Source organism: Oncorhynchus masou, chromosome 13, assembly GCF_036934945.1.
Source record: "Oncorhynchus masou masou isolate Uvic2021 chromosome 13, UVic_Omas_1.1, whole genome shotgun sequence".
Classification (NCBI taxonomy): domain Eukaryota; kingdom Metazoa; phylum Chordata; class Actinopteri; order Salmoniformes; family Salmonidae; genus Oncorhynchus; species Oncorhynchus masou.
The window spans coordinates 47,827,170-47,850,657 of record NC_088224.1 but is presented as its reverse complement, the minus strand read 5'-3'; the positions used below and the strand labels follow the sequence as shown (position 1 = coordinate 47,850,657).

Below are 23,488 nucleotides of genomic sequence, written 5' to 3'. Positions count from 1 at the left end.
CCTTCGGTGAACAAACTGCCTTCTGTTACAGCCAAATACTTTTGCATAGTTGAGTCGCTTGGCCTTGTTTTCACATCGGAGTCATAGCTTTTTGGCCGCAATTCTTCCATGACGCCCACTTCTGACGAGACTTCTCTGGACAGTACAGTAGATGGAAGTATCACGGTCCCACTGTTTTCTGCCAATTCTGAGAAGATGGCACTGCTGGACATCTTCGGATTGCAAAGGGAAGTAAGCATGATGTGTCTTTCATCTGATGCAGATGAGTTTCCTTGGCCGACCACTGTGTCTACGGTCCTCAACGTTGCCTGTTTCTTTGTGCTTCTTCAAAAAGAGCTTGGACAGCACACCTGGAAACCCCTGTCTGCCTTGAAATGTATGCCTGGGAGAGACCTTGCTGATGCAGTATAACTACCTTGTGTCTTGTTGCTGTGCTCAGTCTTGCCATGGTGTATGACTTTTGACAGTAAACTGTCTTCAGCAACCTCCTTGTTAGCTGAGTTTGGCTGTTCCTCACCCAGTTTATTCTTCCTACACAGCTGTTTCTGTTTCAGTTAATGATTGTGTTTCAACCTACATATTGAATTGATGATCATTAGCACCTGTTTGGTATAGTTGTTTAATCATGCACCTGGCTATATGCCTACAAAATCCCTGGCTTTGTGCAAGTGTACCTACAAGAATGTATGCTTTTTTGAAGGAAAAGGGTGGTCACACCAAATATGGATTTGATTTTTCTTCTGTTCACGCACTTTGCGTTTAGTTAATTGATAAATATAATCTATTAACATGTCTATTTTTTTAAAGAATTCTTACTTTACAGCATTTTTTCACACCTACCTAAGACTTTTGCACACTACCGTATGTCAGAAATATTTTGGATATTTTTTGACAGTGGGAATTATTGGCGCAACACCTGTCATAAGTGCAAAGAGGCAGGCCTTCTATGATTTAATACATTGTAGTTGTGAAGAGTGCTTGATCACTCATTGGCCAAAGAGAACCTGCTCCAAAGATTTTCATGTGGTTGCTTAAAGTTGTCTATTTACGGTGTTTGATGTTTCATTCTCATAAACTCCAATTCAGCAGGGGTGTCGTTTATTAAATACAGTAGCCTACAGTTACCTAACCCCTAGATATTAACAAACATGTATTCAGCTTTTCACATGAACATAATATCCATTTTAAAGAAAAAGGGAGAATATCTGTTGACTGTTCTGTTTTGTAAAAGTGGTATTTTAATAAAACATAGATGATAGGCTACTGATGAAGTTACCGTGCCATAACCGACTGTCTTACTTCTAAGATCAGCTTTTATTTGGTCTTAAATATCCACAGTTGCACTGCCTGAAATTGGCACTTTGGCGCACGTTTTAAGGACACACCTTAGATATTTCCAACCCTCGCACCTCAGTGCAAGCAAGCAGATGTTAGACAGGTAAATTACCTAAACACTGGCACAAGGGATTGAAAATAGCAGAGTGCCCATTTTTACAAGTCGAAATTGCCAACGTGCGCATTTGACATTTGCTCCGCCTTAAACGCCAGAAATAGAGCCCCATGTGTTAGTTCATGGATAGCCCTGCAAAGGCCTAGGTCATTTTTGTCTGGTAAGGAGTTACTTTTTGTGTGTGATTTTATTGAACCGATAGGCCAGTGGATAGAAGACAGATAGTAACTGTGTGTTTGTGTCTTGTAGGGGGACCAATGCAATGTGAATGACAGTCGTGTGTGTTTGTGTCTATCATCACAGTGACTGCGTGTTTGTGTTGTGTGCAGGTGGACCAATGTAATGTGTCTGACATTGGCTGTGTGTTTGTGTGTTGCATAACAGTTACTGTGTGTTTGTTTCTTGCAGGGGGACCAACCTGAGGGACTCTGTGGGGGGCGGGACTGCTCCACCTGCCAGTGTTTCCCTGCTAAAGGAGCCCAGGTAAGACTCCTTACATATGCAGTACACACCATCCAATCACAACATAGACATCCCACACCACACATTCTAACCAGGAATTGCCATAAACCACAGAAGGGGTGCTCAATCCTTGAAGTATGTAAGTGAAGTGATGAGGCAGAAATGTCCACTCAATTGAAATGCCAACGTGTTTTCAGAACAAACTTCGACGTCATAACCTTCATGCCAGCCCTAACCGTCAAGAGTATGTAACCAGTTTGGATGTATGGTTTATGTGAATGAAACAGCTGGAGTGTTTATAGTCCCATTAGCCAAGTGTCACAACCTTATCAAAATAATTATAGTAAAACAAAAGCTTTCTACTGCAGCAGACCTGAATGAATGAATTGACATAATATGGGGCTATTATGTTTAGTACCCATTAGGGTCATACACAAGTGTTTAGGGATCTGAACACATAACTAAAATGAAAATGGGTCTCCGTGTTTAGGTTGTTAACACAAGAACATGTTTATTCACTGTAACACTTTTTAAACACAGGAACACATTTATTCAGCACAAGGCGTTTAGGTTTTAAAGGGTGTAAAGCCGTTTTTCATATTGCCCAGCATGCCTTTTGAGTGAATGTGAGAGACAAGGTTGTTGCAACTCCTATTTTGCTTTATGACCACATACTATACACTTCAAAAAGCCTTTAGCTATGGTCTATTTATCCTCAAGATTTTGGTCTGAAAATCCTGGCTCATGTGCCACATCAGACCTGCAAGTCACAATGCTCTGGTTAGTAATTCCTATTGCAATCCAGCCAGAAGGATGATATTCAACAATTGGAATATTTTATCCCCCACAACTTCCCCTCAGAATGATTGCTAAAGGAGAAAAAATAATAATAAACAAGACTAGCTAAACCAACTAGACTGGAATAACCACCAATGGGTGCAATAAGTCCAACACCTGACATGATAAAAATGTAAGTTATTGATTTTTGTTTAGTGGAAGGTCAATTTGTATGAGGAAACAAATATTAAAACAATATATTCTAAAAATCAACCTGCACCAAAGCATGCTGGGAAATATGATAATGAGCCCCCCACACAATTGTTTTTCACTCTGACATGGAACCCAAACCGGCTGCACGCTGTGCCATCATGTATTTTGTCCCCCCACACCAAACGCTATCACGACACGCAGGTTAAAATATCAAAACAAACTCTGAACCAATTATATTAATTTGGGGACAGGTCGAAAAGCATTAAACATTTATGCCAATTTAGCTAGTTAGCTTGCACTTGCTAGCTAATTTGTCCTATTTAGCTAGCTTGCTGTTGCTAGCCAATTTGTCCTGAGATTTAAACATTGAGTTGTTATTTTACCTGAAATACACAAGGTCCTCTACTCTACCAATTAAATCCACACATAAAACGGTCAACAGAATAATTTCTAGTTATCTCTCCTCCTAGGCTTTTTCTTCTCTTGACTTTTGCGATTGGCAACTTTCATAAATTAGGTGCATTACCGCCACTGGCCTCGTTTGTCTTTCAGTCACCCACGTGGGTATAACCAATGAGGAACTGGCACGTGGGTTCCTGCTCCTATAAACCAATGAGGAGATGGGAGAGGCAGGACTTGCAGCGTGATCTGCGTCAGAAATAGAACTGAAATAGAACTTCTATTTTAGCCCTTGGCAACGCATACGCTTGTTGAATAACATAGATTTCTAAATATATTTTGCAACGCGAGCGGTGTGGTCAGCCTATGAGAGACGATGGGAAAGTAAACACTAGTGTTTGAAATCTGAACACTTTTAGGAGATTTTAAACAAAGACGTGTAGGTTAAATATATGTTTCATGGTTTTAGAGTGTAGATTTCTAAGGTTGGAGAATCTCAGCATAGATTTTGAGCTGAAGCTGGTAGGGATGTGCCTTCATAAAGGAAACGTTGTAACCTTCAGCCTCCCTTAAAAATGGTGTTCACTCTCTAGAGATTGGGCAGACTATGATAATATGAACATTGATAAGTATTTACGAGATGTTGAGATTGTCTGGGCTGAGGGCTTTGGACACTGACCAACAGGGCTATGTATGAGGCTTGGGTTTGGGGGAGGGGGATAGAGAACAAAGTGGGGTGTTAAAATGTGACAGACCGGGTCAAAATAGCAACATTTGAAATTGTGTTTTTTACATTAGATAAAAGTAGAGACTCAGAGCTACAAAATGGTATATCATACACACATTTGAGGAACAATGGGAAAGTAATTTTGCTTTGAAAGTTGATCAACTTCTATACTCACTTATGAGAAAATGACCTTTGAATGTTTTGGTACTACCACTGGAGAGCTTTTCTTTGTCTACACCCATTCATCATTGTTCACAGCCTCTTAAGCTTTAGCCCCACTCATCTCTTTAAGGGTTGATCTGAGAGTTCTGTACTAACAACAGCAGTCAAGTACCCCTGTAAAGACCTTTATTATACACAGATTCAAAATAGCTATTGATAACAAATGTGTATTTTGTGGGTGCAGTGGCGATTTTATCATGTAAGTCTTGGTGGGGCAAATACCAGCAAAGCCACTACACAACACAACACTAAACAATACATTAATTGTACTATAACTGTGGCAAACGGTGCCCACAAACATAAAGCTGTCCCAACATCTTAGCACTGCTACACCTGGCTATCAGCGGAGCCTTGTCTAGCAGCGAAACAGTTCATTCAGCTTCATTTACTGCCTTTAAAAAAACATAGCTGATATGGCTGACTTGCTTAAACAAATGTGGTTTCTAATGACAATTGAGATGTACAAACTATGGCATAAGGAGATGACTAGCGGATAAGAGGCAATCTGTAATTTCGATTAAGACAATGTGCGAGCTAGGACGGACATAGTCAATATAAGTATTTGTTTTAGCACTTTTGAAAGGTACAGCGACAGAATTCAGAACATGGGCCGTTCTTACAGTGCTCTCCCTGTACACCAAGTCAGAACCGTAGGATAAATAAAGTGGGCATATAAACAGACAATGAAAGCTCTTACAATATTTGATGATTACATTTCTCTAAAACAGGTTATAAGCTACATGTGCACCACCAAGTCAGAACAGTAGGCAAAATTAAAAGGGGTAAATAGACCAAATTAATAGTGTGAGGTACATGAGCTACTAACATCTTACTACACAACATACATTTAGTGTTACTTTCTTAGCTACAGTATACATATCTCCCAGGCATATTACATGATTTATGCAGCAGCATACAATACATTTTTGGATTCACCTTGTTGTGCTGTGCTCACTTGTACAGGAAGGTGACGCGGCATTCCTTCGTGGGCAAATTTTGTCATCAAATTCTGTCATTCTCTGGATTTATGGTGCTTTCAAAATAGCTGTGAACTCGGAAAAAACAAGGTTGAATCATGATGACGTCATTGATCTTCAGGTCGTAGCTCTAGAAAGAGGCCGGATTGACAATTCCTTGTTTAATGACCGTTCAAAACATATTTTCCCAGTCAGGGGTTGTTTATTCCCTAATTTCCAATTGTCTTGAACTCACTGAAGTCAAGTTTTCGCAGTTCCGAGTTAACAGTTGTTTTGTGCGCGGCACAAATCATGCTTCATTGACAGCATGGCCAATGTTGAATGTTTATAATTTTAAACTTGGAAAAGAGCCCCTTAATCCCAGATTTGGGACCACACAGCCACTCCACTGAATAGCAGGCTAGTGATTTATTTGCAATGCTTGCAGTTAACATTAACCACTGTCACTGATTCCTTCCAAACCACTCATTGTTTAATTTGCTATAGCCAACTTGTTGTGTAATATTTATGTCCAATGGCTGATGAGCACCGATACGCTTTATCTATAATTTATTTTCATTATTTCTCTTCATATGACAAGGATTAAAAAGGATTTTCCAGTAGATTGTCGACTTGATGATGACTGCTAGCTAAGACTTGAAAGTATGAGTTTGACATGATCAGTCCAATCAAAGCTATTATACATGTAACATGATTTGGCATAATTCTTTCTGTGGCCAATGACCTTGGGCCTTCTTGGATGGGCACTTCTAATGTAACTATGGCAGTACCCAATTGACTAGAATTTTCTAGCTCGCCCATTAGACTTGACGGTGATGTAGTGTCCCCATGAGTGACACTGACCCAATCACAGCGCAACACTCTGTATTTTCTGCTGGCTTGCCCCACCAACACAGAAAGCACGAGGCTGAAACACCTGCATTTTGGAGCTGCCTTACTCAAGAAAACAAAAAAAGAGACCATGTCTGTATGCTGCTTTATTAACTCAATGATATATATTGTTTGCAAACTGATATGTGACACGTATTAATTCTGAAATAACATGGAAAAAAGTCCAGCCCCACCCCATTTTTTAAATTTGCATTCAAAATTAAATACAATTTAAAAATGTGGGGATGACGGGTCGCCACTGTGTGGTTGTGACCCAGAGACTCTTGACCATTTATTTTGGGACTGTTCTTATGTCAGAAGATTTTGGAGTGAGTTAGAAGATTTTCTTTTAAAAGTAGCTGATATTATGTTTTATTTTGATCCAAATTATATGGACCCTGATTTAACTTTCATTGTTAATTTGTTTATTTTTCATGGCAGATTCTTTATCCATAAAATGAAGTGGGCGGAGAACAAACACCTCTTCACATTTGGCTCCCGAGTGGCGCAGTGGTCTAAGGCACTGCATCTCAGTGCTAGAGGTGTCACTATAGACCCTGGTTTGATTCCAGGCTGTATCACAACCGGCCGTGATTGGGTGGCGCACAATTGGCCCAGTGTCGTCCGGGTTAGGGTTTGGCCGTCATTGTAAATAAGAATTTGTTCTTAACTGACTTGCCTAGTTGAATAAAGGTTAAATAAAATAAAAGAGAATTTAAATAAAACATTTAAATTATCAGTAAGTGTAAAAATAAAAAAGGAATACATACCATAAAAAAATTTGACAAATTGAAAATGTATCTCGATATCTCGATATACCCCTGTCTGTTCGCTTCATGTACTCTTGTTTGTATATTTCTGTTTTTGTATTTGTTTTGTTCATAATAATAATAATACATTTTTGTAAAAACAAATATCAGCTACTTCCAGACACAAATGAGAGAACATCTCACTGAACATTACTCGCCCTAGCAGAGCTGGTTAGGCTGTTATGTTATCCAGAGCGTTGGTAACTGCAACTGTGCTGTCAGATTGTCAGTTCGTAAATTCAGAGCGTTTCGCTCTCAGAACAGCGTTCAGAGCGCACACTGGACGCTCTGGCCGATGAGTAGGGTTGATCCGAACATTCTGACCTCACAACGGCAGTCAAGCGCCCAAGCTAACATTGGCTAGCTTGCTAGCTAGCTACTTCCAGACACATAATGAGAGAACACTCCACTCTGACCATTTTACTCGCCATAGCAGAGCTGGTTAGGCTGTTTTCATGTTATCCAGTGCTTTGGTGACTGTAATTGTGCTGCTGGCAACAATTTTAATTACTCTTTTTTGCAAAGTTTACTGACAACAGCCATATTCAACTGGTGTTGAGCGTTCGTAAATTCATCAGTTATTCTGTGCTCTCGCACACTCAGATGAGAGTGCTCTTAAATTGGAGTTTATGGCCAGACTGAATTTACAAACACACCCGAAATGATTACTTGCATAGGGGAGTCTTTTGTTCAGACATGTAGCGAGCTAGCTAGACAATCAACCATAATCTCAATTCATGACGTTACTACCCTGCATGAATCTGCAGTTAGCTAACCAACCAGGTTCAATGTTAGCTAGCTAAGCATATGGCTCTAAGATACGAATAATAAGATCACATAACGTTAGCTACACTTTAACTTGAAATGAAATGACTTTCTTACCCGTATACATCATAGATGGACACATCTCCTGTGGTTGCCCTTAGTTTGAAGATGTAATCCGGAGACAGGTGTTTTCTCCATCTCCTTAGCTCTCATATTCGAATTCCACTGAAATCGGTCCTCCAGAAAGTGGAGAGTGTCAGATCTCCCCAAGGAGATGTGGGTGTGGAGTCAGGTGCAGGAGAAACAAGTTCCAAAGCAAAGGGTGTCTATTTTAACTAGCTCAAAAAACAACAGGACACCGGACTACAGCAATAGCCACGAAAACCCCACACAGACAGAGTCCAGGGAAAGGCCCCAGCCTTGAACTCAGGTCCTGTATGCACCTAACTGACCCGCTCTGCCCATTCATCGCCATTTACCCGTTGTTGATTGCATTATGCCTCTTTGTAATGTCAATAAGCCTTGTCTACTGCTGTTTTGGCTAGTTTTTACTGTTTTATTTCACTTTAGAGCCTTCAGTCCCGCTCAAAATGCCTTAGACAGCTCTTTCGTCCCACCCCACACACATGCGGAGACCTCACCTGGCTTAATTGTGCCTCCGGAGACGAAACCTCTCTCATCGTCACTCATCGCGTAGGTTTACCTCCACTGTACTCACATCCTACCATACCCTTGTCTGTACATTATGCCTTGAATCTATTCTACCATGCCCAGAAATCTGCTCCTTTTATTCTCTGTCCCCAACGCACTAGACAACCAGTTCTTATAGCCTTTAGCCGTACCCTTATCCTACTCCTTCTCTATTCCTCTGGTGATGTAGAGGTTAACCCAAGCACTGTAGCCCCCAGTTCCACTCCCATTCCCCATGCGCTATCATTTGTTGACTTCTGTAACCGTAAAAGCCTTGGTTTCATGCATGTTAACATCAGAAGCCTCCCTAAGTTTGTTTTGTTCACTGCTTTAGCACCATCCGCCAACCCTGATGTCCTTGCCGTGTCTGAATCCTGGCTTAGGAAGGTCACCAAAAATTCAGAAATTTCCATCCCTAACTTCAACGTTTTCCGCCAAGATAGAACTACCAAAGGGGGTGTAGTTTCAAACTACTGTAGGGATAGCCTGCAGAGTTCTGTCATGTTATCCAGGTCTGTGCCCAATATATATATATTTATCAACCTGCCCTTTAAATAAATCTCTGCTGTCTTCAACCAGGATCTCAGCGATCACAGCCTCATTACCTGCGTCCGTAATGGGTTTGCGGTCAAACAACCACCCCTAAAACACTTCAGCAAGCAGGCCTTTCTAATCGACCTGGCCCGGGTATCCTGGAAGGATATTGACCTCATTCCGTCAGTAGAGGATGTCTGGTTATTCTTTAAAAGTGCTTTCCTTGCCATCTTAAATAAGCATGCCCCATTCAAAAAATGTAGAACTAAGAACAAATATAGCCCTTGGTTGACTCCAGACCTGATGCATTAGCATCAGACCTGATGCATTAGATATTCAACTTTTAAGGGGAGTTAGGAATACACAGGCAGTTAGGAAAGCAAAGGTTAGCTTTTTCAAACAGAAATCTGCATCCTCTAGCACAAACTCCAAATAGTTCTGGGACACTGTAAAGTTCATGGAGAATAAGAGCAGCTCCTCCCAGCTCCCCACTGCACTGAGGCTAGGAAACACTGTCACCACCGATAAATCCACAATAATCGTGAATTTCAATAAGCATTTTTCTGAGGCTAGCCATGCTTTCCACCTGGCTACCTCTACCCCGGTCAACAGCTCTGCACCCCCCTCAGCAACTTGCCCAAGCCTCCCCAATTCTCCTTCACCCAAATCAAGATGTTCTGAAAGAGCTGCATGATATGGACCACTACAGATCAGCTGGGCTAGACAATTGTTGCAACCGCTATTACTAGCCTGTTCAACTTTTCATATTATCTGAGATACTTAAAGATTGGAAAGCTACCGCAGTCATCCCCCTCTTCAAAGGGGAAGAAACTCTAGACACAAACTGTTACAGACCTATATCTATCCTACCCTGCCTTTCTAAAGTCTTCGAAAGCCAAGTTAACAAACAGATCGCCAACCATTTAGAATCCCACCGTGCCTTCTCCGCTATGCAATCTTGTTTCCGAGCTGGTCATGGGTGCACGTCAGCCACACCTCGGGGTCCTAAACGATATCATAACCGCCATTGATAAAAGACAATACTGTGCAGCTGTATTCATCTACCTGGCCAAGGCTTTCGACTGTCAGTCACCACATTCTCGTCGGCAGACTCAACAGTCTTGGTTTCTCAAATGACTGCCTCGCTTGGTTCACCAACTACTTCTCAGATAGAGTTCAGTGTGTCAAATCGGAGGGCACGTTGTCCGGACCTCTGGCAGTATCTGTGGGGGTGCCACAGGGTTAAATTCTCAACTTTTTTCTAAGTATACATCAATGGATGTCGCTCTTGCTGCTGGTGATTCTCTGATCCACCTCTACGCATACAACACCATTCTGTATTCTTCTGGCCCATCGTTAGACACTGTGTTAACAAACCCCCAGACGAGTTTCAATGCAATACAACACTCCTTCCATGGCCTCCAACTGCTCTTAAATGCAAGTAAAACTAAATGCATGCTCTTCAACCGATTGTTGCCCGCACCCGCCCACCCGACTAGCATCAATCCTCTGGACGGTTCTGACTTAGAATATGTGGACAACTACAAATTCCTAGGTGTCTGGTTAGACTGCAAACTCTCCTTCCAGACTCACATTAAGCATCTCCAATCCAAAATTAAATCTAGAATTGGCTTCCTATTTCGCAACAAAGCCTCCTTCACTTATGCTGCTAAACATACCCTTGTAAAACTGACTATCCTAACGATCCTTGACTTCTACAATATCATTTACAAAATAGCCTCCAACACTCTACTCAGCAAATTGGATGTAGTCTATCACAGTGCCATCCGTTTTGTCACCAAAGCCCCATATACTACCCACCTCTGGGACCTGTATGCTCTCTTTGACTGGCCCTCACTTCATTTTCATTGCCAAACACACTGGCTCCAGGTCATCTATAAGTCTTTGCTAGGTAAAGCCTCGCCTTATCTCAGCTCACTGGTCCCCATTGCAACACCCACCCATAGCATGCGCTCCAGCAGGTATATTTCACTGGTCATCCCCAAAGCCAACACTGCCTTTGGCCGCCTTTCTTTCCAGTTCTCTGCTGCCAATGACTGGAACGAATTACAAAAATCTAAGCATCAGCTATCTGAGCAGCTTTCCGATTATTGCACCTGTACATAGCCCATCTGTATGTAGCCCACTCAACTACCTCATGCCCATACTGTTATTATTATTTTTGCTCCTTTGCACCCCAGTATTTCTAGTTGCACATTCATCTTCTGTACATCTGTTACTCCTGTGTTTAATTGCTAAATTGTAATTATTTCGCCACAATGGCCTATTTATTGCCTTACCTCCTTCATCTTACTACATTTGCACACACTGTATATAGACTTTTCTATTGTGTTATTGACTGTACGTTTGTTTATCCCTTGTGTAACTCTGTGTTATTTGTGTCACACTGCTTTGCTCTATCTTGACCAGGTTGCAGTAAATGAGAACTTTTTCTCATCTGGCCTACCTGTTTAAATAAAGGTTAAATTAAATAAACACGTGTGTGTGCGTGCACATGCATGTACTTAGTACAGATGCACACACATGCAAACCCATACACACCCCGCCCTATACCCACCCTGCTGAGATGTCGGCACACTGACCTAATTGTGTGCCGGCTTGATGAGCTTTATTACGCTCTCTCCCATTCAGGTGTGTTGCCATCGCAGGCCTATGTTGTAAATACTGTTTATCCCGCCACAACACATTACAGCAATATTCCATCTTCACATCTGCTCACAATATGTAAGTCATGCTTGTCAATGAGAGTCAGAGAGGTTTAGCTAGATGGCCAGGCTGTTTTGTGTATTCTGGAATGTGACAGTGTAAGGGCACAGATGCCACAAAGGCAGCCAGATTCCCAATGATATCCTTTAACAGAAAAGTGACACATTTACTGCTTCCTTGTAAAGCAGAAGAGCACAATAACAGTGAGCCGTGCAGTAAAGTGAGTGTGCACAGGTGCTCAAATATGCTTTGTGAGCCAAGATAGACAAGACACACACGCACACATGCATGCATGCACAGACATGTAAAGTGAATACACACAAATGCATACACATGTACTCACACACGCACACATGCATGCATGTTCACACATACACACACACACCTGTTCATTGATGAAGTGCCCATTCAGAAGGCCTCCTCTTTAATCAGTCTATAGTGGCAGGGGGAGCGACTGGTGAGAGGGGACTGGAGACATCCCTAGAATATGGAAGGATGAAGAGCTCAGTCATAAATTAGTAATGATTACAGACTTACATTATAGCATAGCCCCTGGCGCTAGCACACAGCTACTAATGAATACAGAATATACAGTCCATTTGGAAAGTATTCAGACCCCTTCACTTTTTCCACATTTTTTGTTATCTTACAGCCTTATTCTAAAATGGATTGTACAAAAAAATCCTCATCAATCTATACACAATACCCCATAATGACATAGCAAAAACAGGTTTTTAAGAAATGTTTGCAAATATATAATAATAAATAAACTGAAATATCACATTTACACAAGTATTCAGACCCTGAATAGCCACTAGTCAGATTCCTGCTCCCCTCCCCCCACTACCCTTATAGATACCCACCCAACAAACAATGAAAATTACCGTTTGTTAAGTCCAGGTAGCCCCTCCCTCTTTCAGTGTGTTTTTTTCCCATTTGGTGCCAAATGAACATGACCCTGTTGGCATCATGAAAAGTGTGAGTAGTGGTGTGCTGACACTACAACCAGAAATTTTGATATTTAAAAAAGTCCAGAAAGGGTGCTCAGTCCTCACACACACACATACTGACTTTGACCTCTCTCCTCGATTTCCACAATAACTAGATGTCTGACCTCTCGACACCTCAAAAAAATCTTACAACTGCGACAAAACACACTCTAGCTAACACACCTGTATTTTATGTATGATTTGTGTGGTAAATGCAGGTAAACGCTGCTTTGAAATTATGTATGAGTTGGTTAAACGTTGGAGTTGGAATCACTACATGTTCTGCTGATGGGTGTACTGGTCAAGGCCTGGTAACAGGCTGTAGGAGCTACAAACTTGTTGTATCTGAGTTGGTTAAATGTTGGAGTTGGAACCGTTACTTGTACTGGTGGTGAGTGTACTGGCCTGGTCAAGGCCTTGCTTGCGGAGGCCTGGTGAGAGGCTGTAGGAGCGACTAACTGAGTTGTATTTAGACAGCTGGGCGCGACTCTAATTTGCTGTACTAGGCCGTCCATGGCCGGGCTCACACAATGGCTGCTGTGACACAAACTCAATGGGAATCAGGGGTCTTAGTGATTTTCACAGGCTTGCGAGCTGGGAGAAAGACAGGGGCACGTAGAGTGTTCAGCACTGAGCTTCTGTCACATCCACTCTGAACACGCCAGTCAACACCGGCTCTATTCCCTAGTGCTGCACACACTTACACAAAGACGCACACATAAGTAGACACCCACACATACGCATAGAGTACATGTTCCCCGGCATACACTTTAGAATACAGACACATTAACTCAGTAGCATAAACGTTACAGTTCTATTCAAGCAAAACACACACTTTTACACTCACACTGTGTGACTATATCCACTGGGGTATTGGTTGACACTGTGGCTAGATTGTGTGTGTGGGAACAGCCTGCTACAGTATAAACTAAGTCAGAGCTGTGCCTCCCTGGTATAGACCTAGACCCATAAAAATAGAACAACGTCCTGCTTTACTCTTATGGTAGCTACACCCGCTATGGCCACCAGTCCACCCATCACAGAAAATGTACTTCAATGGGAATGTCTGTTCTAGTAATTATATTTCTCTGTCTGTAGACCAGTAGACCAGGGAGACAAGTAGCTAGACTCAGACAGAAAATATGAATCAATATTTGAATCAAAGTGTGTGTGTGGTGTGGGGTGTGTGTGTGTGTGCGTATGTGCGTAATGCCCCCTACTGCCCCCTGTAACTTGAATGGGGCACACCCTAATTCCAAAAGTCTTTTGACTATGTAAAAATCACTACATTGACTTATTGAATGTCTTTGAATGCATCATTTAATCTTTATTTATTTATACAACGGTTGGATCTAATCCTGAATGCTGATTGGTTAAAACCGCATTCCAGCCGATGTCTTCCACAAGTTTTTACCGCCTAAATCTATGACGTTAAAATGCCTATGTACTCTGTTCCATCTGACTGCGCAATCCACTGTCTCATCAGCCCAGTCAGGCACTTTATCAACTTGATCTCCACTATAAAAAGCATCTAGAAATGATCTCACATTTCTTTTTGACTAACATTTAGTTTTCAACAGCGGAGATTTTTATAAACCTTGCTGTCTGTCTCTCCAACATTTGCAACATTCTTCCAATATTCAAATTCGAGTCGGGACGAGAGAGACAGGTGGGCAGCGTTTCTCAGCTAGTCGAAATCTTGAATCGGTTTTATCATTTTTCCATCATTTTTATGGATATACATACAGTTCCTTCGGAAAGTATTCAGACCTCTTTTCACAATTTGTTCCGGTACAGCCTTATTCTAAAATTGATTAAATTGTCTTTTTCCTCATCAATCTACATACAATACCCCATAATGACGAAGAAAAAACATGTTTATAGAAATGTTTGCTAATTTATTTATTTTTAATTTTAAAAATTAAGTATCACATTTACATCCGTATTCAGACCCTTTATGATGCTGCAAGCTTGGCACACCTGTATTTTTGGAGTTTCTCACATTCTTCTCTGCAGATCCTCTCAAGCTCTGTCAGGTTGGATGGGGAGCGTTGCTGCACAGTTATTTTCAGGTCTCTCTAGAGATGTTTGATTGGGTCCAAGTCCGGTCTCTGGCTGGGCCGATCAAGGACATTCAGATACTTGTCCCAAAGCCACTCCTGCATTATCTTGGCTGTGTGCTTAGGGTCGTTGTCGGTGAACCTTCGGTCCTGAGCTCTCTGGAGCAGGTTTACATCAAGGATCCCTGTACTTTGCCCCATTCATATTTCCCTCATTCCTGACTAGTCTCCCAGTCCCTGCTGCTGAAAAATATCCCCACAGCATGATTCTGCCCCCACCATGCTTCACTGTAGGGATGGTGCATGATTCCTCCAGATCAGTGGTGGAAAAAGTACCCAATTGTCATACTTGAGTAAAAGTAAAGATACCTTAATAGACAATTACTCAAGTACAAGTGAAAGCCACCCAGTACTTGAGTAGAAGTCTAAAAGTATTTGGTTTTAAATATACTTAAGTATCAAAAGTAAATGTAACTGCTAAAATATACTTAAGTATTGAAAAAGTGTAAAAGTGTAAATAATTTCAAATTCCTTATATTAAGCAAACCAGACGGCACCATTTTCATGTTTTTTTATTTACAGATCGCCAGGGGCACACTCTTACATAATTTACAAACAAAGCATTTGTGTTTAGTAAGTCCGGAAGATCAGAGGCAATAGGGATGACCATGGATGTTCTCTTGATAATTGCATGAATTTGGCAATTTTCCTGTCCTGCTAAGCATTCAAAATGTAATGAGTGCTTTTCTGTGTTTGAAGTGTTTTTACTTGAGTACTTTACGCAACTGCTCCAGATGTGACACCTGGCATTCAGGCCAAAGAGTTCAATCTTGGTTGTATCAGACCTGAGAATCTTGTTTCTCATGGTCTGTGAGTCATTTAGGTGCCTTTTGGCAAACTCCAAGCGGGCTGTTATGTTCCTTTTACTGAGGGGTGGCTTCCATCTGGCTTCCGGTCTTTCTAGCTTCAGTTTGAAGTGTTGTTGTTGGCTGTGTTGTTGGCTAGCTCCTCTGAACAACAGTGGCCTAACGAGAGAGCACAATTTCTGTGTCATTAGCTCATTGTTACGGATATGTCCAAATAAATTTCACTAGAAAACAGCTTGAACAAATGCAAATGCATCTACTTTGCTGTTATTCTTGCTGCACTTTTTGACGTGACTGTAAGTTATCCGTAGTTGTCTATCTAGCAAGCCAGGGATAAGAAAGTTGCCAGTATAGCAATGGGACATTTAGAATGAACGACTGGGTCAGGTCCATAGATACAGAACAAAAATATTGAACAACTGGGGTGTGTCTTTAGGAGCCGAACCGATAGAACGAACAACCAGCCGGCTTGTTTAGCAACCCTAGATTTGTGTGGGGACTATATCTTGTGAAAGGATGAAATAGTATGAATAAATTAATCAAAATAAAACGTTTTTAATGAAAATATGTCAGTCATTATTTTAATTTGTTGGTAACCCGACTTCGTCTCGGGCCTAACACCACCCATGTAAATGTATCCTCCAAACACCAGCTTCTCGGACATTATCACTTAAAGAGATTACTGCCACCACCAATCAGTCGATGAAATGGACACAGAAATAACCCATACTGTATGTTGTGGCAGTCGGTTTTTACCAGGTTTGGTTATCTGCAAAGAGATAATCTCGATTTTCCCTGAACTAAAATCTTGTGTAATTTGGTCAGATGCTTATGTTTACGTTGTCTGTCCACAAGAGATTAGCAAAGAGAAGAAAGCAAATATTCATAGACTACCTGCTAGTACTCTTCTATGTACTGAACAAAAATATAAACGCAATATGCAACAATTTCAAAGATTTTACTGAGTTACAGTTCATATAAGGAAATCAGTCAATTTAAATAAATTCATTAGGCCGAATATATTGATTTCATATGACTTGGAATACAGATATGCATCTGTTGGTCACAGATACCATTAAAAAAAGGTAGGGGTGTGGATCAGAAAACCAGTCAGTATCTGGTGTGACCACCATTTGCCTCATGCAGCGCAACACATCTCCTTTACTTGGAGTTGATTAGTCTGTTGATTGCGGCTATGTGGAATGATGTCCCACTCCTCTTCAATGGATGTGTGAAGTTGATGGATATTGGCAGCAACTGGAACACGCTGTCGTTCACGTCGATTCAGAGCATTCCAAACATGCTCAATGGGTGACATGTCTGGTGAGTATGTAAACCATGGAAAAACTTGGAAATGTTCAGCTTCCAGGAATTGTGTACAGAACATTTGCGACATGCGGCCTTTGAATTATGATAAATAGCATGTCAATGGGCCTCAGGATCTCGTCACGGTATCTCTGTGCATTCAAATTGCCATCGATAAAATGCAGTTGTGTTTGTTGTCCGTTGCTTATGCCTGCCCATACCATAACCTAACTGCCATCATTGGGGGCTCTTCACAACGTTGACATCAGTAAACAGCTCGCCCACATGATGCCATACACGTGGTCTTCTGTTGTGAGGCCAGTTGGACGTACTGCCAAATTCTCTAAAACAATGTTGGAGGCAGTTTATGGTAGATAGACTAACATTAAATTCTCTGTCAACAGCTCTGGTGGACATTTCTGCAGCCTGCATGCCAATTGCAAGTTCCCTCAAAACTTGAGACATCTGTGGCATTGTGTTGTGTGACAAAACGGCACCTTTTATTGTCTCAAGCACAAAGTGCACCTGTGTAATGATCATGCTGTTTAATCAGCTTCTTGATATGCCACAACTGTCAGGTGGATGGAATATCTTGGCAAAATTTGAGAGAAATAAGCTTTTTCTGCGTATGGAAGATTACTGGGAACTTTTATTTCAGCTCATGAAACATTGGACCGACCCTTTACATATTGCGTTTATATTTATATTCAGTGTATATAATTTACTCAGTAGGGGCTGATAAAGACATTCTATCTACTAAACCAAAAGTACCAAGTTCTCATCTACACATGTTCACTTTGACCACGTTCAGTTGGACAATGTTCGTTAGGGCAGACAGCAGAAAAAGTTTGTTATTTGTTTTTCAGCTGAAAACTAAAATGAGTGATTCTTATTGGACAAGTCCAGGCAATCGCTCCCTGTTTTTCAGTCAGTTTTCTTCTGTTTGGTGCCTACTAAACGCGACACAGGGCACAATGTTGTGGAATATTCAGTTCAGATATATATATATATATATATATATATATATATATATATATATATATATATATATATATATATATATATATATATATATATATATATATACAAAAGTATGTGGACACCCCTTCAAATTAGGAGATTCGGCTATTTCAGTCACACCCGTTACTGACAGGTGTATAAAATTGAGCACACAGCAATGCAATCTCCAAAGACAAACATTGGCAGTATAATGGCATTACTGAACAGCTCAGAGACTTTCAGTGTGTCACCTTTCCAACAAGTCAGTTTGTCAAATTTCTGGGAGAGAGGAATAATGCTTCCCTGCCTGGCAGTCCAATGGACGAATTTGGGTTTGGTCGGTGCCAGGAGAATGATACCTGCCCCAATGCATAGTGCCAACTTCAAAGTTTGGTGGAGGAGGAATAATGATCTAGGGCTGTTTTTCATGGTTTGCGCTAGGCCTCTTAGTTCCAGTGAAGGGAAATCTTAGCATTCAATGACATTCTAGACAATTCTGTGCTTCCAACTTTGTGGCAACAGTTTGGGGAAGGCCCTTTCCTGTTTCAGCATGACAATGCCCCTGTGCACAAAGCGAGGTCCATACAGAAATGTTTTGTCAAGATCGGTGTGGAAGAACTGGATTGGCCTGCATAGAGCCATGACCTCAACTCCATCGAACACCTTTGGGATGAATTGAACTCCGACTGTGAGCCAGTCCTAAATCCCCAACATCAGTGCCCGACCTCACTGATGCTATTGTGGCTGAATGGAAGCAAGTCCCCACAGCAATGTTCCTACATCTACTGTAATGCCTTCCCAGAAGAGTGGAGGCTGTTATAGCAGCAAAGGGGGGGACCAAATCTATATTAATGCCCATGATTTTGGAATGAGATGTTCGACAAGCAAGTGTCCACATACTTTTGGGCATGTAGTATATATGTTGAAGAACAGGCATACCTCTCTGATATGCTAGCTTAATTCATGATATTTATATTTATTTGTTATTTTCAGTATGTTGTAGCCTTGTAAATGTTATCCCCAGTGTTTGTAACGTGTCACTGTGATGTCCAGGGTGTTCCAGGAGTTTTAGGACGACAGGGACCTCAGGGGCCACCTGGGTTCCCGGGCCCCCAGGGGCCTCTTGGAGAGAAGGGATATCGAGGAGAGGAGGGCTTCCCTGGCGTATCTGGACCGAAGGGAGACGTGGTAAATTAAATACCTCATATTTAGGATTCTGAGTTTAACCTGACCACTTCACCTGATCAGGTCCCACTTGTGCTGTAATGTACTTACGTGTACTGTAATCATGTACCCAAAAGAATCCCTGTCAATCACAAACTCTCAACTGGTTTTAAGTGTCATAATGACATGGAGAGGGACAAGGAGAAAAAGAGAGATCATGACATGGTTAAAGAGAAATCTTGTGTGATCTTGTGTGTCTGTGTGTGTTCTGACTCCTGATCTGTTTCTGCTTTTTCAGGGTATTGCTGGCGTACCAGGATATCCTGGACTAGATGGTGTCCCGGTGAGTGTGTGTGTGTGGGGAATGTACAGTATGTGTATGTGTATACCTGTTGACCAATTCCTTGCCATGGCATATTGTAATACCATGGTTAGCTAAAGAACTGCAAACTACTTTCTGCTCAATACTGCACAGTACAGTTCATATGTCATTCCTATGCCTTTTGGACGTCTTTTGGGGAAAAGTATACAGTACCAGTCAAAAGTTTGAACACACCTACTCATTCAAGGATTTTTCTTTATTTTTTACTATTTTCTTCATGGTAGAATAATATTGAGGACATCAAAACAAGTAAATAACACATATGGAATCATGTAGTAAGCAAAAAAAAGTGTTAAACAAATCAAATATATATTTTGTATTTTAGAGTCTTCAATGTAACCACCCTTTGCCTTGATGACAGCTTTGCACACTTTTGGCATTCTCTCAATGATACTCCCAATAAGTGCAAACCAGATGGGATGGCGTATCGCTGCAGAATGCTGTGGTAGCCATGCTGGTTAAGAGTGCCTTGAATTCTAAATAAATCACAGACAGTGTCACCAGCAAAGCACCCTCACACCATCACACCTCCTCACCTATGCTTCACGGTGGGAACCACACATGCGGAGATCATCCGTTCACCTACTCTGCGTCTCACAAAGACACGACGGTTGGAACCCAACCCTCGAAATGACAGATTGGTCTAATGTCCATTGCTCGTGTTTCTTGTCCCAAGGAAGTATCTTCTTATTGGTGTCCTTTTTTCAGCAAATCGGCCATGAAGGCCTGATTCACACAGTCTCCTCTGAACAGTTGATGTTGAGATTTGTCTGTTGCTTGAACTCTGTGAAGCATTTATTTGGGCTGCAATTTCTGAGATTGGAAACTCTAAGGAACTTATCCTCTGCAGCGGAGGTAACTCTGGGTCTTCCTTTCCTGTGGCGGTCCTCATGAGAGACAGTTTCATCATAACGTTGATGGTTTTTGCGACTGCACTTGAAAAGTTCTTGAAATTTTCGAATTGACTGACCTTCATGTCTTAAAGTAATTGACTGTCATTACTCTTTCCTTATTTGAGCTGTTCTTGCCATAATATGGACTTGGTCTTTTACCAAATAGGACTATATTCTGTATAACACCGCCCCCTGTTCACAACACAACTGATTGGCTCAAATGCATTAAGAAGGAAAGAAATTCCACAAATTAACTTTTAACAAGGCACACCTGTTATTTGAAGTGCATTCCAGGTGACTACCTCATGAAGCTTGTTGAGAGAATGCCAAGAGTGTGCAAAGCTGTCATCAAGGCAAAGGGTGGCTACTTTGAAGAATCTCAAAAATAAAATATATTTTCATTTGTTTAACACTTTTTTGGTTTCTACATGATTCCATATATGTTATTTCATAGTGTTGATGTCTTCACTATTATTCTACAATGTAGACAATAGTAAAAAAATAACGTGTAGTACGTGTGTCCAAACTTTTGACTGGTACTGTTTATGTTTAATTTCTTAAGTATATCATAAAAAGGACAAGTTTGACTTTCAGAAAAATTGTATTATGTTAGTTGCATAATTTTAACAGTGTGAAACCTAACAGGGTGAACATTTGGAGCCTAAATTAGCCATAGCTCTGTGGGTGATTGCGATTGAGCTGGCACAATGGTAAATATGGTAAACATTGAAAGAGGATTTCATTTATATATCAAAAGTATCTTAACATTTTGACATTTCCTAAATGTTCTCTGTAATTTCTCCTAACAGGGTGGAAATGTATGAGTGAGATAAACAGACTAACGTCATGAAATGCTAAAATGATCCCAGATGGGACTCAAATATGCAGGTTTTGACTTCACTTTGACATTAGCATCCCATCATGACCGTTTTCCCACCAACAATGTGATGACACTACCTGAACATGATGTCAAGGGGTTGCTTGGAGAATTACTACAAACTAACAGGGTGGAAAGTGATATCAGGGACACACAGAACATCATAATTACAATAATAATAAATACAATAATCATGAGAAATAAAATATTGATGACATATATTTAAAATAATGAAGAAATATTTTATTGTCTTATAGTTTATATTTATTATAGTAAACCAAATGCATATTGATCCATATCTTTATGTTTTTATGGTAAATGACACCTAATCTTATATTTAAAGCCTTTTGGAATCCACATTTTACACTAAATAAGTAAGGGATAGTCAACGAGGGGCTATGCGTTCTCTAGAAAATAATGAACGATGTAGAATGTGTGTTCCATGACACGCTAGCAAAGTGAAACTATCGTGCCACAGAGTTGCATTATTTTCCAGAGAACGCATAGAGCCCCGAGTTGATTATATATTTTATACCATGGCTATAATTTAACAAATGTACAGCTAGGAATGTGTTCATTTGCAGGTAGAAATGTGTTTAACATCCACTGAAGTAGCAAGTTTACCATATAGCAACAGTCATTGCCTTGGTAACCAAGCAAACATACTTGCTAGTTTAGCTAACCAAACCATCAGTCCTAACTTGCTATTATAAAAATCAAATTCAACTGTGCCAATGACGTTTTCAATTCGACTTTTGCTTGCAAAAGCAGTTCAAGCATAGAACTATAGCCATTGAATTCTACCGTGCAAATATAACAGTGTGTTAAAGGGAAATAATGCACGCTCTAGAATGCCCTTCAAGCCCATCAGAAACTATTATTCAACAATGCCATGGTATAAGAAGTTATATTTCCTGGGGAAAGAAAAGGGACTGGATAGTGGGAATGACCAATAGTGCATGAATAGCCTAATGTGTGAGTGTGCGTGTGCGTGTGTATGTGTGTGTGTGTGTGTGTGTTCCAGGGTCACCCAGGGCCAGGGGGTGTTCCTGGTCTACCAGGGCTTGATGGCTGTAACGGGACCAGAGGGGACTCTGGTTTCCCTGGAATCCATGGTCTGGATGGGCCTGATGGGAGAGCGGTGAGTACAGCACAGAACTGTACGGTATGTGGCTGGTGTAGGGGACACAGAGAGGGGCTATATCACTCTGCATTCCTTGAGATCCCAGAACATGAAGGAACAGGGGGCAGGAAAAACAATAGCTCAAGGGCAGGCAGAGGTCAGTCATCCAGATCAGAGTCCAAAAGGTACAGAACGTCAGGCATTCTAAGGGTCAGGGCAGTTCAAGTTTGCATATCCTGCAACAACAGGGTGATCAAATTAAGATTCTACACCTGTACAAGTAATTACTGACAGAGCTGTAGTCTACCCTACCAAGCAAAAGAGCAGTAACTGCTCATAGAGTGAAACTGTGAAAAGTGACTTCAAAGTTTCTTTTTATTGTACAGCCAAATGAATTGTAGCTAATTGAAACCAAGATAAAAGGCAGTAACTGCCGTGAGTGATGCCAGTTACTGCCTTTTTCCTTGGTTTCACTTGAACTTTTTGCAGTTTCTGCAAACATAAATCCATTTCTGCAAACAAAAAATCAATTTCTCCATAATACAACACAATGGAGGCAGGATATTTGCCCAAATAATAAAGCATGTATATAATGTACAAAAAATGACCAAATGTGCAGTTCCTGCTCCTTTGCTTGTTAGGGCAGTAGTGTACTGTGGGCCATTTAATGTACATATGCATATGTAGGGGATAGCTAAGGGTATTGCTACTGCCTTCCTGAGACCTAGAAGCGCTTCTTGAGTATGTTGTGTTAACTGTACAGAGGGTTTTGAATTCACACCCCGGTCTGGGCGGAATTTGGTCCACATGACTCGGATCACACAGTCGGGCTCTTGCTACTGCCTTCCTGAGACCTAGAAGTACTGTTGCCCCAGATCTAGAAATGCCTTCTCTAGATCAGTGTTATTTGCGGTGCTTCTTGTATTTTGCGTAGGGTTATGAGTTTCCACTCAGTAACAAATACATTCATGTTCAAATATACTGTATTGTGTTGTTGACATTTTTATTGATGACTGCAGGGTTTCTCAGGGATCAAAGGACTGCCAGGGGACCCCACCGTTCAGTTCATCCAGTACCCTGGTATACCTGTAAGTGGGCTTTCACAACCATCACCCCTCCATACAGTCTCTTTCATTTGTGTGTCCACCTGTACATGCTTGCATCTCTTACGCAAAATATTAATCTTATTTGATTATTTATTGATTGAT

The 23,488-nt window shown here is 41.1% G+C and overlaps 1 protein-coding gene across 3 annotated transcripts in view; it reads left to right on the top strand.

Annotated features, from left to right (window-relative positions):
- Window positions 1-23,488, top strand: part of col4a4 (collagen, type IV, alpha 4) — a 150,963-nt gene that overhangs the window by 22,313 nt on the left and 105,162 nt on the right. For all 3 annotated transcript variants that reach the window (XM_064984108.1, XM_064984109.1, XM_064984107.1), the window contains exons 4-8: window positions 1,859-1,933; window positions 18,895-19,029; window positions 19,304-19,348; window positions 22,182-22,298; window positions 23,300-23,368. In XM_064984108.1, coding sequence (XP_064840180.1) covers window positions 1,859-1,933; window positions 18,895-19,029; window positions 19,304-19,348; window positions 22,182-22,298; window positions 23,300-23,368 — 441 coding nt within the window. The remainder of the gene's footprint in view (window positions 1-1,858; window positions 1,934-18,894; window positions 19,030-19,303; window positions 19,349-22,181; window positions 22,299-23,299; window positions 23,369-23,488) is intronic.